The 12,661-nt window shown below is 42.3% G+C and overlaps 1 protein-coding gene across 2 annotated transcripts; it reads left to right on the top strand.

Moving 5' to 3' along the window:
- The first annotated feature begins 258 nt into the window (after positions 1-258).
- On the top strand, positions 259-12,004 carry LOC310946901 (cdc42 effector protein 3). 2 transcript variants are annotated; one of them, XR_014593194.1, is made up of 3 exons: positions 259-383; positions 9,191-11,212; positions 11,265-12,004. XR_014593194.1 is itself a non-coding variant. In XM_083913486.1 (2 exons), the coding sequence occupies exon 2, from the start codon at positions 9,697-9,699 to the stop codon at positions 10,612-10,614; it is 918 nt and encodes a 305-aa protein (XP_083769612.1). In that variant the 5' UTR covers positions 259-383; positions 9,191-9,696; the 3' UTR covers positions 10,615-12,004. The 2 variants fall into 2 exon arrangements, 1 of the variants encoding a protein (XP_083769612.1); XM_083913486.1 differs by having other exon boundaries at positions 9,191-12,004.
- Positions 12,005-12,661: the final 657 nt, after the last annotated feature.

Below are 12,661 nucleotides of genomic sequence, written 5' to 3'. Positions count from 1 at the left end.
TATACAGTATATGATTGGGAACCAATGCAGGAGCAGTACTGTGTTTTTCTTTCTTTTAACCCCTGTCCCATAGAAACACCATCTCCAATAGATCCTGAGCCCCACGCAGAAAGTGTTACAACACGATCGCAGATGAAGCTCTTAATTTGAAATTCCCAACCGGACGTGGTTTGTGCTCACTTCAGCTCGCTTGACCGCGCTCCTTGTGTGAGAAGCGGATCCCCTTTTTAACTTTCTCCGTCCAGAGCGCTCCAGAGACATTAACACCCCGCCAGTAAGAGGTTTACCTGCCCGGAAGCTCAGGTCCGTGTCGGTGGACTGTACGACTAAACTCCTGGGATTTTATTCCCACAAGACAAACGGAGCGACGCCTCGGTCTGGAGGTAAAGACCACTTTATTTTGGGGATTATTGTTGGACTTTTTTCAGGGGTTAAACGTGGTCAGTGGTCGGTCGGTGGCTGCTGCCTACCTGTTGAATAGACCTTCTGTTTTCTATTATGTGAGCAACAAAAAGAGGAAAAACTGACCAGTGTAACGTTTTATTTGTTAACATAATAGCATCGGCTTCCCCGCGCGTGACACTCCCTTTGCTTTCAACATGCGCAGTTTGTTATGTGGAGAGAAACATCTCAAAATACATTTGACTTTATATTACAATCCGTTTAAGCTCGTATTAACATGTGCGTGATGTTTATTTTTTTTGCTCTCATAGCCTACATTTGTTCCACCCGTCAGTCACCAGTAACGCGTTAGGCTTTAATGGACAATCCCAAACAATCCAGGTTATGATGATCTAATTTTAAGCAGATTAAGTGTTACAGAAGCAGCAGCTGCTCCTGTGGGACACTCGCCAAAAAAGTAACCCAGTGATATAGAAATATTAAACCATTTTCAAACGCACCCACGCGGTGAGTCAGATACCTGCAGTGCTCCAGGACTGGAGTCATCACTGCTGCCCAAAACAGGAGGAGGCCACCGCAGTCGGCAGGCAGCCAGAGTCCCGCTGCTATCTGACACAGTGCAAGTGCTGCACACTTGGACATTTTGATCGTATTGTAGGTTATTTTAGAAGAGCCAGCACACACCTCCTACTCAGTGGGGGACAGAGGTTTGTGAGGATCAATATTGAGCATTTGATCCCAGCCAATCAGCCGCATTCAGGATATATTAGGCTGATTGTAAAGAGCTGTGCTGGATTAGACTAGAAAGAGACAGATTTGTTCCACTTGTACCAATCAGTCAACCGGCGAGAGAGTGTTCAGGAGGGCAGGGTGATCTCAGAGGCTGCGGTTACATAACGGAGGGGGAGACAGTCGAGTTAATTCTTACCTCACTGAACTCACTGTCTCTTATCTCCAATAGTTGCGCTTCAGCAGTTGCTAGGTTTTTGTTTTTAGTTTTGTTATTTTAAAGCACCTCTGGCACTCACGGTGGAAGACAGAGTTTATTAACATATTAATATGTTAATAAACCCAGTCTCTAACTGAGTCACATCCTTGGGATGACTCAATGCATTATTACCTAACAAGGGTTGTTTTCCCACAGTTTTACCGATATTTAATAGTGTTGAGGTTCATCAACTCAGATTCATCCAAATCAGATTTATTTTTATAGTGAAAACAGGCGGATTAGCAGACGAGCTATAAGCTTTTTTTGGTCAACAATCGCCTGCTGTGCGCAATTACGCATGACGTATGAGACTGCGGAGGATAACAGCAATGAAAGGAGCGGCGTGTTCGTTTGTGTTTGTCCTAGAAGATGACAGGGCTCACTAGCGGCTCCCTGATTCTCTGTCCTGTGAGCGGACACGGGCAGCAAATGGAGCCTGAGAGCAGAAACAGATGTCAGATCAGCCTCCTTTGTGGCTTATTGCATCATCAGCAGCGTCCCAGAAAAGAAAGGTGAAGCATGGAGGAAACCCCAACTAGCTGTCTGAACTCTTTTGTGGCTATTTGTGGCCACTTAAAAGAGCGTTAAGTTTGTTTTCATGCAAAGCAAGGACATTTTGTTTGTGCAGTTGAGGGGTTCAGACTTGGTTTTACAGTTCAGGTCAATACGTTTTAGGTTCACGTTAAGGGTGGGGCTAAAGTGGATATATAGTAGGCCTACAGATAACTGTGTGTGTGTGTGTGTGTGTGTGTGTGTGTGTGTGTGTGTGTGTGTGTGTGTGTGTGTGTGTGTGTGTGTGTGTGTGTGTGTGTGTGTGTGTGTGTGTGTGTGTGTGTGTGTGTGTGTGTGTGTGTGTGTGTGTGTGTGTGTGTGTGTGTGTGTGTGTGTGTGTGTGTGTGTGTGTGTGTGTGTGGACACCTCCTGTAGCAGGAACTTCCACAGAGGAGTATTTTGCCAGGTGTTTATACGTCTGTCTCTCTAGCTGTTTTCTCACATGAACCCCAGACAATGTCAGGAGGTAGTCCAGAGTTTCTCTTTCACACATGCAGCACACCACAGGAGATTCTCTCTGACGTGCTCTCACTTACGTTTGATTAAGGCGCGTGGGGGGGCCACCTGGGTAGAACGTGCAGGGGGTAGGACATGACGCGGACTACAGTGCACTGACGGTTTGGTCACAAACTTTCTCATGCTGTTCACTGAATTTGTCTGATGACTTTGCTGTCGGTCCTTACTGACAGAAGTTTCTGATTTTCGTTGTCTCTCCAGTTAGAAATTTTTGTTGCCGTCTTTGTGTAAATCAGCCTCTTCATCGTTTGAGGTTTCCGCTGTTGGCCGATGCATGATAAACATCATCAAGACGCCCCATTCACACATGAGCTCACTCAGAGATGACCCAGTCTTTGTAGTGAGCTGTTAGGTTAAACTCCATTTGATGTCCAGTCCAACTTAATCCGATATTTGCGTTGGTTAATGTCTGGATAATTTCAGGTCTGCATGCGTGAAAGAGGTTTCTCTCTGTCTGCCATATTTTGTCACCACAATAGCGTCACAATCATGCCAGAGACAGTAGCAAAATGTTACAGGTGTGTAGCTGAGATCACAATGAAGGTTGAGTTCAAAGATGGGTGCGATCCGAGCAAGGGCGCCAGAAGGGAACATTGCCCCACCGCTTTAAGCCCCTGCCCTCATTTGCCGTTACAAAACGGTGTCAAAATGAGGTTTTGACAGAAACAGACAAAGATCTATAACTCAGTTTTCCTTATTTGGATGAAGTATTCCTTTTTTATTAACAGCTGAAGGGCAATTCCCCCAAATCCCATCATCCCTCTGAATCACAGCAGTAATTCACGTCTGCAAAATTCAACAGAAACTGTGACATCAACGTTTCACCAGGACTTGTTCCACCCTTCTGAACCAGATCTGACTGGTTCACTTCTCCACTGGTGTTATTTTTTGGTGCATTTGCATTGTTGTGGTCATTCTTTGTCGTCTGGTTGCTTTCTTGGGCTTTAATGGAGCTGACAGCGCACGCCCTCCCTTCTTTAGATGTGATAGTTTGTTAACACAGTAGTCTGATTCATTTGTTCCACTTCTTTCATCATTGATATTGATTTGCTTTGTATTAAAATGACGGCTGACAAGTTAATGACTCTCATTAGACTGAGCTGTAACCCATGCAGAACCCAATTATGTCCCAAACATAAGACATATTGTGGTGGATGTCTACTGTAAATATACTCATGCATTATTAGCCATGAAAAAAATATTAAGATACTTTTTTATGGGTTATTCTTCATATCCATTCCAATCTGACTCATATCAATAATAGAATAGAATAGTCTTTGTTGTCATTGTACACATGCGATCAGTAAACATAGAAAGTAGGTGAATAAATAGATATAAAGGATCTTCTAAAAGTCACTACAAAAATATATATAAAAGAGGTTGTTTTTTTTCCTTTTAAAAGAAAGAACAAACACAACACAGGCATACACACAAAAACACACATTCACTGCATGATTCCTCCTAAAAAACTCCAAACCAAAGTGCAATTATGGGATTAAAACTGTTTCTGGGTCTGTTTGCTGTTGTTTTAGACATGTTCTTGTTTAAATACTTAAACGTCTGAAGTTCAAACAGAGAGTGTCCGGGGTGAGACCGGTCTTTTAGTATGCCCTGGGCCTTTTTGAGGCAGCAGGAACTGTAAAGATCTCCCAGGGAAGGGAGAGGACAGCCAATGATCCTGACAGATGCAGTAGGTCAGTATGCGCTCTATGGAGCAGAGGTAGAAGGACACTAATAGATTTTGGTTGAGGTGGTTCCTCTTGAGAATCCTCCAGAAGTAAAGTCTCTCAGTGAATAAAGGCATGCTTTAAAACACGTTGCAAAGTTTGTTCTATTTTAACAAAATGATTGATAAAAACCAATGGATCAGACCAGGGGTCAGTCCAGAGCTGAGTATTCTGTGTATAATCAATATGATGCATCATAAGCTGATCGTATCATGAGAAACTCAAATCAGAACAGTGAGACTAAATTCAAGTATTTCGATTCAGTCCCTTCCAGTGGCATTCAGCTCCCCTAACACAACAATGGATGTTTTCTTTATGTGAAAGAAATCTAAATCTTCAATTTGAAATTTTGACATGTATAGTATATGTAAAATAATGACTCATGTTTACTTTAAACACAGTTTAAACTCAAATGAGATAATTTAACAACTTCATTAGTAGATCAAAATGTGTCGTATGCTTCCTCCTTGCCCCATGGTCGGCCATGCTTGCTAAAAAAAGGGGTGTGACTCCCCTGCAGTCTACTTTAGAGAATGTGGTGCTACGTGATTGACTTACAGACATCCAGTCCAATACGTTTGTGCATTTGGGTGGAGTCAGATAGTAATCTATCATATATCTAGACATCCTCGAAAAGTTCTGTCCATTGGAATCTGTGGTTCACATGTTCTTAGAGTGTGATGGAGAGATGCTGTTTTCTTTTTAAATAGGCTACTTTTTCTGATATTCACATTGAAAAGGGTAAAGGACTAATCTGATCTCAGATATTCTAGCACAGTTTTTAATTGACCATCTGTACTGTGAAACCCTGAGATGTAACTTAGTTCAGATCAGTGTTTTGTTATGGATCCACCAGACACGAGCTACGAAGGAAGTCACACCCAAGTCTTACCCTTTCTTACCCACACTGACCCTTTACCTAATCCAACCATCTCTATAACCTTCATCTCTTTAAACCCATGATCAGTTAAACGTGTTGATTTGTTCTAGATTAACTACTCACCAGTGTCTTAACCAGTTAAAGTGAGGTCCACCTCAGCCACCTTTGATTTTACACTTTTCTATATGAATCGGAAAAAGATTTTTTTTTTAAAATCATGCTAATGGTGCTAAGAGCTAAATACTAACATACTGAGATAAACGCCAACCAAAAGTGTTTGTTATTGCCACTGACTGGCTCAGATTGTTATTCTAAGTGCCTGACTACATTGTGGAAGGATAGAGAAGTTATCCTGTCTTGCTCTCGTGTGTATCTACTGATGCAGGTCAACACAGTAACTTTAGCTAATAGCATTAGCCTACTTCCCTTCTGTCTGCAGCAAGGGTCTCCACTCTTGCAAAAGCAATTTTCTTCATGAAAATGTGCTTTGGTAGTCTTCGTCTCTTTGGCTGGCAGCAGTGTCCTAATCAAACTGAAGATCATTAGGATCCATTGTAGCACAACTAGGGTTGCCAACTCTCTGAAAAGAAAAACAAGGGACACCTTATTGGCAAGGCCGGCTGCCTGCATTTTTCCTGCCGTAGTGAATCTTTTTAACCCTTTTTTTTTATATTTGAATCGATTTCTTTTACTATTTGACTCAAACCTGAATTAAAGTGAAGATGCATATTTGAAAAAAAATTAACAGAATAAAATAAACATCTTTCCTGCTTAACTTAAAACTGTATAAGTGAATATAAAACAACACAAAGCAGAACATAGTAAACAATTAATACAACAAGAAAAGTGCAAACATGAAGTCTGAGTAAAACTTGAAAACAAAAAACAGCTGTGCCTCAAAGGCTGTGACTGTAGCCTACAGTTGTAGTCACTCTATTTGTTTTTTCCCTCCGTCCTTCTTCTGAGCTCCTGCTGCAGCCACCAGCTGTTTGTCTCTCAGTGCCACAGAGTCAAACTCTGAGCAAGACATTTCATCATTTAGAGTGACAATGAGCTCTCCTTTAATTCATCATCTTCATTATTGTTATTCATTTATGTATTAGTTCGATGTATTATTTATCTACTTAATGTACTCATCTAGCAATTGTACTTTCTTATTGCGCTATTACGTTATTCCGTTTTTCAGGGACGATTGGCAACCCTAAGCACAACTAGCCACAACTTCTGCCTGTCTGCATCCAAAGGTAACGTTAGTCTGTCAAAGCTGTGTGAAGTGCAGGTCCACATATTGCTGGCAAAATTTGGAAATGTGCAAAAACAATTTTTTTTAGATGACAAAAAGTTACACAACACTCTTCCTCTCTGAAGTTCCACTCTGGTGTCTTCGGGAACCTCCCGCAGTATTTCAGAGCGAGATTTTAAACCAAGACCTCACCATGTTTCCATAACACTGTCAGACACTTCTGATAACACTGAGCCTGTCAGTGGCAAAAACTATTTTTAGATTTTTAGTATATTATCAGTGTGCAGGTGCCCCGCTCAATTACAATGCAGCCGGACTGCAGCGCTCACACTCAATACTGGACCAATTTCTTTTAAAAGTTGTTGCCATTAGTCACTTACACAGAAATACATGGACAACTAGGGTCCAGGTTAAAAAACACAGAATTCGTCGTCTCTTACAGTGTGTGTGCCATAACCTGACTCATTCTGTGTCAGTTTAGTCCCCAGGTTCTTTGTAACCAACCATGAGAAGGCGTCATTAGAAACAGATTGGGAAAGAGCAGGGACTTTCAAAACATACCTGGCAGGTGATTGGATGAAACACATGCCAATGAAATACTTACTGAAGTTCTAACCAAATGTTGAAATACTGCTGGAACTATGGTTTTATGTAATGTAGACATCTAAGAAATTTTGACTTTCCAAACTAATTTAGCTCAATCTTAATCAAGTAATATTACCTAAATGTCTTATGACCTTCTGTGTACCAGTATTGTTGCTCATAAAGACCCCCCTCCCTTTTGTGTTCCTGAAACAGAAATGTAAACTTTATAGTCATCACTTCTGTGTTTGACTTTCTTTTGCACTGAATGACAAACCCATCGCCTGTTATAAACACTGCAAAAATGAGTATTAACATTCAAATTCCCTGATTGTTGCCTTTAAGTCCTTGATCAAAGTCTTGATAATATGAATATGAATCATTGCTGCCATGAAAAACAACTTTATTCGTTTATTCACATATTTTCTGGTCAACAGTTTTCTTTTTGCCCATGTGAATTAGACTAATACTCAGTTAGCCCGACTTCCACCTCGAGCTGCACAACGTGAACACCTGGACTGAAGTTATATTATTTCAGCTTGTGTCCTGGAGTCAGTTTTTAGCAGCGTTTGAAGAAAACCTGAGAGGCGGTGGTGAAAGCGCGTCTCCAGGGCAGCTAACGTCATTCAGGGGCTACACATGACATTGTGTTGAGCTCTACATGCTGCAGAGGGAAAAGACTCCACCTTAAATGAAAGATAGCTTTGGGTCGCTGACAGTTCGTGTTGTCAGATGAGCTGGAAAGAGTGAAAGCTGTGATCTAATTCCCGTTCTCATATCTATGTGATCACTGTCAAACAGAGAACTACTGTAGCCAGTCTGATCCAATCTTACAGATCTCAGACTCCATTCTCTTGTACTTCAGCTGCAAAAATATAATAATAAATCAAAGAAATTGGCCTTTGTCTATACTTTACCAGTGGTGGAAGTAACTAAGTACATTTAATCAAGCTTTACTTCAGTATTTCCATTTTAATGCTGCTTTATATTTCTACTCCATTCATTTAACCCTCCTGTTAGCCTCAAATTTTACTACATGATAGGGCTGAGTGATAAGGCCATTTCATATTTGATAACGATATAAATCATGATACAGCATGTTTTCTGGCAATTCACTGAATAAATAGTCCTTATGAAATAACCACGTGGTAAAGCCTATTTTTGTATACTCCTGTGTCAATCAATTGTCCGTCCAAATGACGTAATGACGCCGCTTGTTTTTTTGCATCACGGTCAAAACAATAAAAGATATTTTTTTATTGTTTTGATGATCAATATGATCGTATCCTACTGAAAACTCTGTTTCCTGAAGCTGTGGAATCGTTCAAAAAGTGACTTTTTACATATAACAGACTACCAGAGACACACTGACATGACATATATGACATATGACATATATATGTCATAGTTCCACGCTGTTATTAACGCAGCAGTGAGTCCACACATACCTCAGGTCGTCTCAGTAAACACTGAGGGCCTGTGAACACAGAGTCAGGCGAGGAACGTCCTGACGCACAGATTTTCAAACACATCCGGGACACTTAGATGTGTGCAGCATTCAGACATGATAACAGCCACAAGATCCGACAGATGCATAAGAATAAAAACTGTATTCATGATTAAATCAATGTTTTGTAGTCCAAGTCACTTTCTACATGATTTATAAAGTTTATTATAAACATTTTTCAAGACAAAATGCTTCCTCGGGCTACACACAGAAAGGCGTTCTTAGAAGTCCTTTTTCCCTCAAACTCTGAACATTGAACAAAGCTCTTCTTTATCTGTAAGAGTTAAAAACCAAAGGAAAATTTGGGATGGTAATGGGATCACAAGATCACAGAGCCCTCAGGGCAAGACCCGGCTGTGATCCCATAATCCTTAGTGTTTGACTAAGGAAAGACACTTGAACATGTTTCCCTGATTACAGGCGAGTTGTTGTAAAGGCCAAAAGCTTTTAAAGGCAACAATATCCATGCAGTAATTTGGGTTTCCACTAACTAAGCAGAGGGTTCCTTTGGGAATGTGTGACCAATTTTCTGCACTGATTCATGGACTGACTCATAGGAGCAGCCTCAAGACCTCAAGTCACACATCTTCAGACTATTTGGGGCAGTCAGACCCCTCTTAGCAAACACTCTGAGTGTTTTCCATCATGAAAAGAAGGTTGTAAATCTTCTCCCGCCTTCATTCCTCTCTCTCCCCCAGCTCCTGCATCCTCCCTTCCCCTTCGCCCGATCTATCTCCCCTACGCCTTTCCTCCCTCTCACTAATGCCCTTTTCTCTCTTGTTTCTCCTCGCAGATCTCCAGCGTATTGATGTCACATTCCTGAAGTTTCTGAAGAGCTCAGAAGGCCGAGCCGACGGCTGCCGGAGATCCTATCCTTCATCCCTTCATCCTTTTCGTCTGAGGAGGGATAAAGACGAGAGTTTGTGTGTCTTATAGGGAAGAGGATCTGGTGTTTGCGTTGTGTTTGGGTATGGCTTCTCTGTGTATGAGAGAAAGACACAGGGAGCTGATCTGAGGTCAAGGCCTTCCTCCTCCTCTCCTCCCGGAGTCCCATGACAGCTTGAGGCACAACCCCCGGGTCTCTATCGCTACACTGACTGACCTACATATTTGTATACTCACTTGGATTTCTCAGTTGGGAGTGGAAAGAGCCAGACAGAGCTTCTTATTGAGGGAGTTTCTTAGTGATTGCTACCCAAACACACAGAGCTGCTACCCTGTGAGTGGACCTGAGGACACGTACCTCTGCTGTCAGAGAGTTTACTCTGAATAACTTCACGTCAACCTGTCAGAAACAAAATGCCGGCAAAGACGCCAATGTACTTAAAAACTACAACTCCCAAGAAGGGAAAGAGGCTGCGACTTCGTGATGTCCTCTCAGGTGATATGATCAGCCCCCCGCTGGGCGACGTACGTCACAGCGCCCATGTGGGACCAGAAGGCGAGGGTGACATGTTTGGAGACGTGGGTTTCCTGCAGGGTAAGATGGACATGCTGCCGGCCCTGAGTCGGGTGCAGGACGGGCGCTCGCACAGCGTGGAGAGGCGCCTGGATGACAGCTTCGGCGCAAGACACCACTCGCACAACTACGCCTACAAAGGTTACCACTATCAGCACGACTCCACCGGCCTGCTGAAGACCACCATCTCCATGCCTGTGTTCATTGCCCACGAACAGGCTCCCCCCAAACCCCCACGCCTCCACCTGGACGACCCCTCCCCTCCTTCTTTGCCTTCGCAGCAAAACCACTTCCACCACCATCAGCAGCCCGCAGAGACGAGCCACACACAGGCCAACGGCTACAGCCACGCAGACAACCACAGCCAGCTCTTTGAGAACGGCGTGGTGGGCCGCCTGGCGTCAGAGCCCTGCCGTGACATCTCCCTCTCCCCCGCCATCCGCAGGCTCGTCCCCTCGTCTGGCTCCTTCTCCGAGGTCTCCTCTGAGGACTCCATGTCGGAAACCTGCGGGCCCCTGGACGTTCGCCGGGGCCTCAGCCTGGACTCGGATGCCGGCCTGAGCAACGAGGATCTGAGGAGCGAACGCAGTGAGTCGCCCTGCACTGCCTTCCATCCAGCCAGTCTCACGTTCTCATCCGGGGTGTCACGGTCAGACTCTATGGCCGGGTTAAACCTGGATCTGGGCCCGTCTATCATGGAGGACGTCCTGAGCATCATGGACCGCTACAAGACTGAGGACAACCGCTGTGAGCTGTGAAAAAAAAATGAATGTGATGTACAGATATTTTTTATACATGATTTAACAAATCCTTAAAAACTTTGTAGAGATACTAAAGGAGGACAGAGGGTCTGGAGAAAATGTCTTTTAAGGGAGGAAGCAGGTGGACTCTGCTGTTCAGTGTTGGGACGATGCCGCCCGACATGACAGCAGCCAAGGCAACAGGCTGGTCCTTAAAAGCCTTTATCAGAGCTGAACCGCATGAACATTTGAAATATAACATAACAAAGTCACACTCATTCTCTGTTTCTTGTCTCTTAATCTGACTCATGCTGAGAATTTTCTGATCATTAACTTGTCAGATATTAATGTGTCGAGACTGACTCAGAGAAAAGGGGAGGGATCAGCAGCTGTGAGCTAACTCCAGGAGCAGCAGGACTCACGTATCCAGCGTGGAAACAGCAGCTGCTGATAAATGATGTCTAACAACATCAGAGGGTCGATTCACACATCCTCAGTCACACTAAGCTGAACTGCAAATTAGATAGTCATGTGCTGAAGGCCATAATGTGTCCTAATGTTCCACAAAACTGAATATTAATATCTTCACTGGTTTACTGTAATGCTTCAATGCCAGGTGAAATGTGAAGGACTTCTGATTTTACTTTACTTACCAGTAAAAGAGGAAGTTGAAATAGTCTGTAGTGCAGGTGTGGGGAACCCGTGCTCCTGGAGGGCCACCGTCCTGCATGTTTTAGGTTTCTCCCTGCTCTAACACACCTGAGTCTAATGATTATTAAACCCCTGAGTACTCAGGTGTGTTGGAGCAGAGAGAAACCTAAAACATTAGACTTAGACTTAGACTTCTCTTTATTGATCCCTTTGGGATGACTCCCGCAGGGAAATTTAATTTCCAGCAGCTTACAAAAAAGGTATAAAAGTATAGCATCTACTGTATACAGTATAAGATAAACAATAACTCTTAGCTAAATATATATACAGAAAGTAAAACAATAAACTCTTGGTTAAATATAGATGTAAGAATAGAGGTAAAATATGGAAAATTAAATCAGACAAGTAAGTGCAGGACAGTGGCCCTCCAGGAGCAGCTCCCCCCCACCCCCACCCCGCTGAAGTGTAACACAGACGTTACAGTTCAGTGTCTTTCCTTTGATCAGAGAGGAACTGGAGACGCTCATTGTAGTTTAACTAATAATACAATGCTTTAAGTGTAAGAAATGTGCTGCTTTGTAGATCATTATCAGATATTGGTCTTTTTTAAAACACTCTCCTTTAATGTTGTGGCTCGCCGTCGGCCTCTCTAACGTTCACTGTCTGCATTATCACAGTAGCCTATTATTCAAACGTCATTTATGCTGTATATATATATGACTGTAAACATAAGAATAAAATGTTCCAATAAAGAAAACTATGGCTGCATGGGCAGTTCTTCACACTGTGTGCTTGATGATAACTGATCTACCTCTCACTTTATAACGTATTTGTTAAGAGCAGGAGTTGAATGTAACAAATTACATTTACGCAAGAACTGTCAACTGCTTAGGTACTTTACTGGACTGTTTCCCGTTTATGTTACCAAATACTTTCACTCCACTACATTTATTTGACAGCTTTAATTACTTTACAGATTCAGAATATTGATCCAAAATATAAATCAAATTACAAGTTGTTATGATTTATAGGTGAAGCTACCCAACAGCATATAAAGTAGTTAAATGTATTAATTCATTTATTAATTTAGGTATGCATTATGAGGAACAAAGTATAACAATGTGTGAATATGCAACAAAAATACATCATACACGTTTGCACCAGTCCATTACGCACTCACTTATTTTTGCCTATCCTTTACAACAAATATACAAATATAATACAAAATTAGCTCCCTCTTTATCAACTACAATACACATGAATGCATCCATTATTACAATCCAAGAATATACATGATTCGGAAATAGACCATTCAGAATAATGAGTTCTTTTACCTTTGGTACTTTAAGTTGATGATACTTTTGTCGTTTTACTTCAGTAAGATTTTCAATGCAGGACTCTTACTTCTAACTGG

Source organism: Echiichthys vipera, assembly GCF_963691815.1.
Source record: "Echiichthys vipera genome assembly, chromosome: 5".
NCBI classification, from domain to species: domain Eukaryota; kingdom Metazoa; phylum Chordata; class Actinopteri; order Perciformes; family Trachinidae; genus Echiichthys; species Echiichthys vipera.
Note: the sequence above shows the minus strand (reverse complement) of the source record. Positions and strands in the feature narration are given on the sequence as shown.

Excerpts from the sequence above, each read along its gene's own strand:
- LOC310946901 (XM_083913486.1), top strand. The coding sequence starts at position 9,697 with ATGCCGGCAAAGACGCCAATGTACTTAAAAACTACAACTCCCAAGAAG.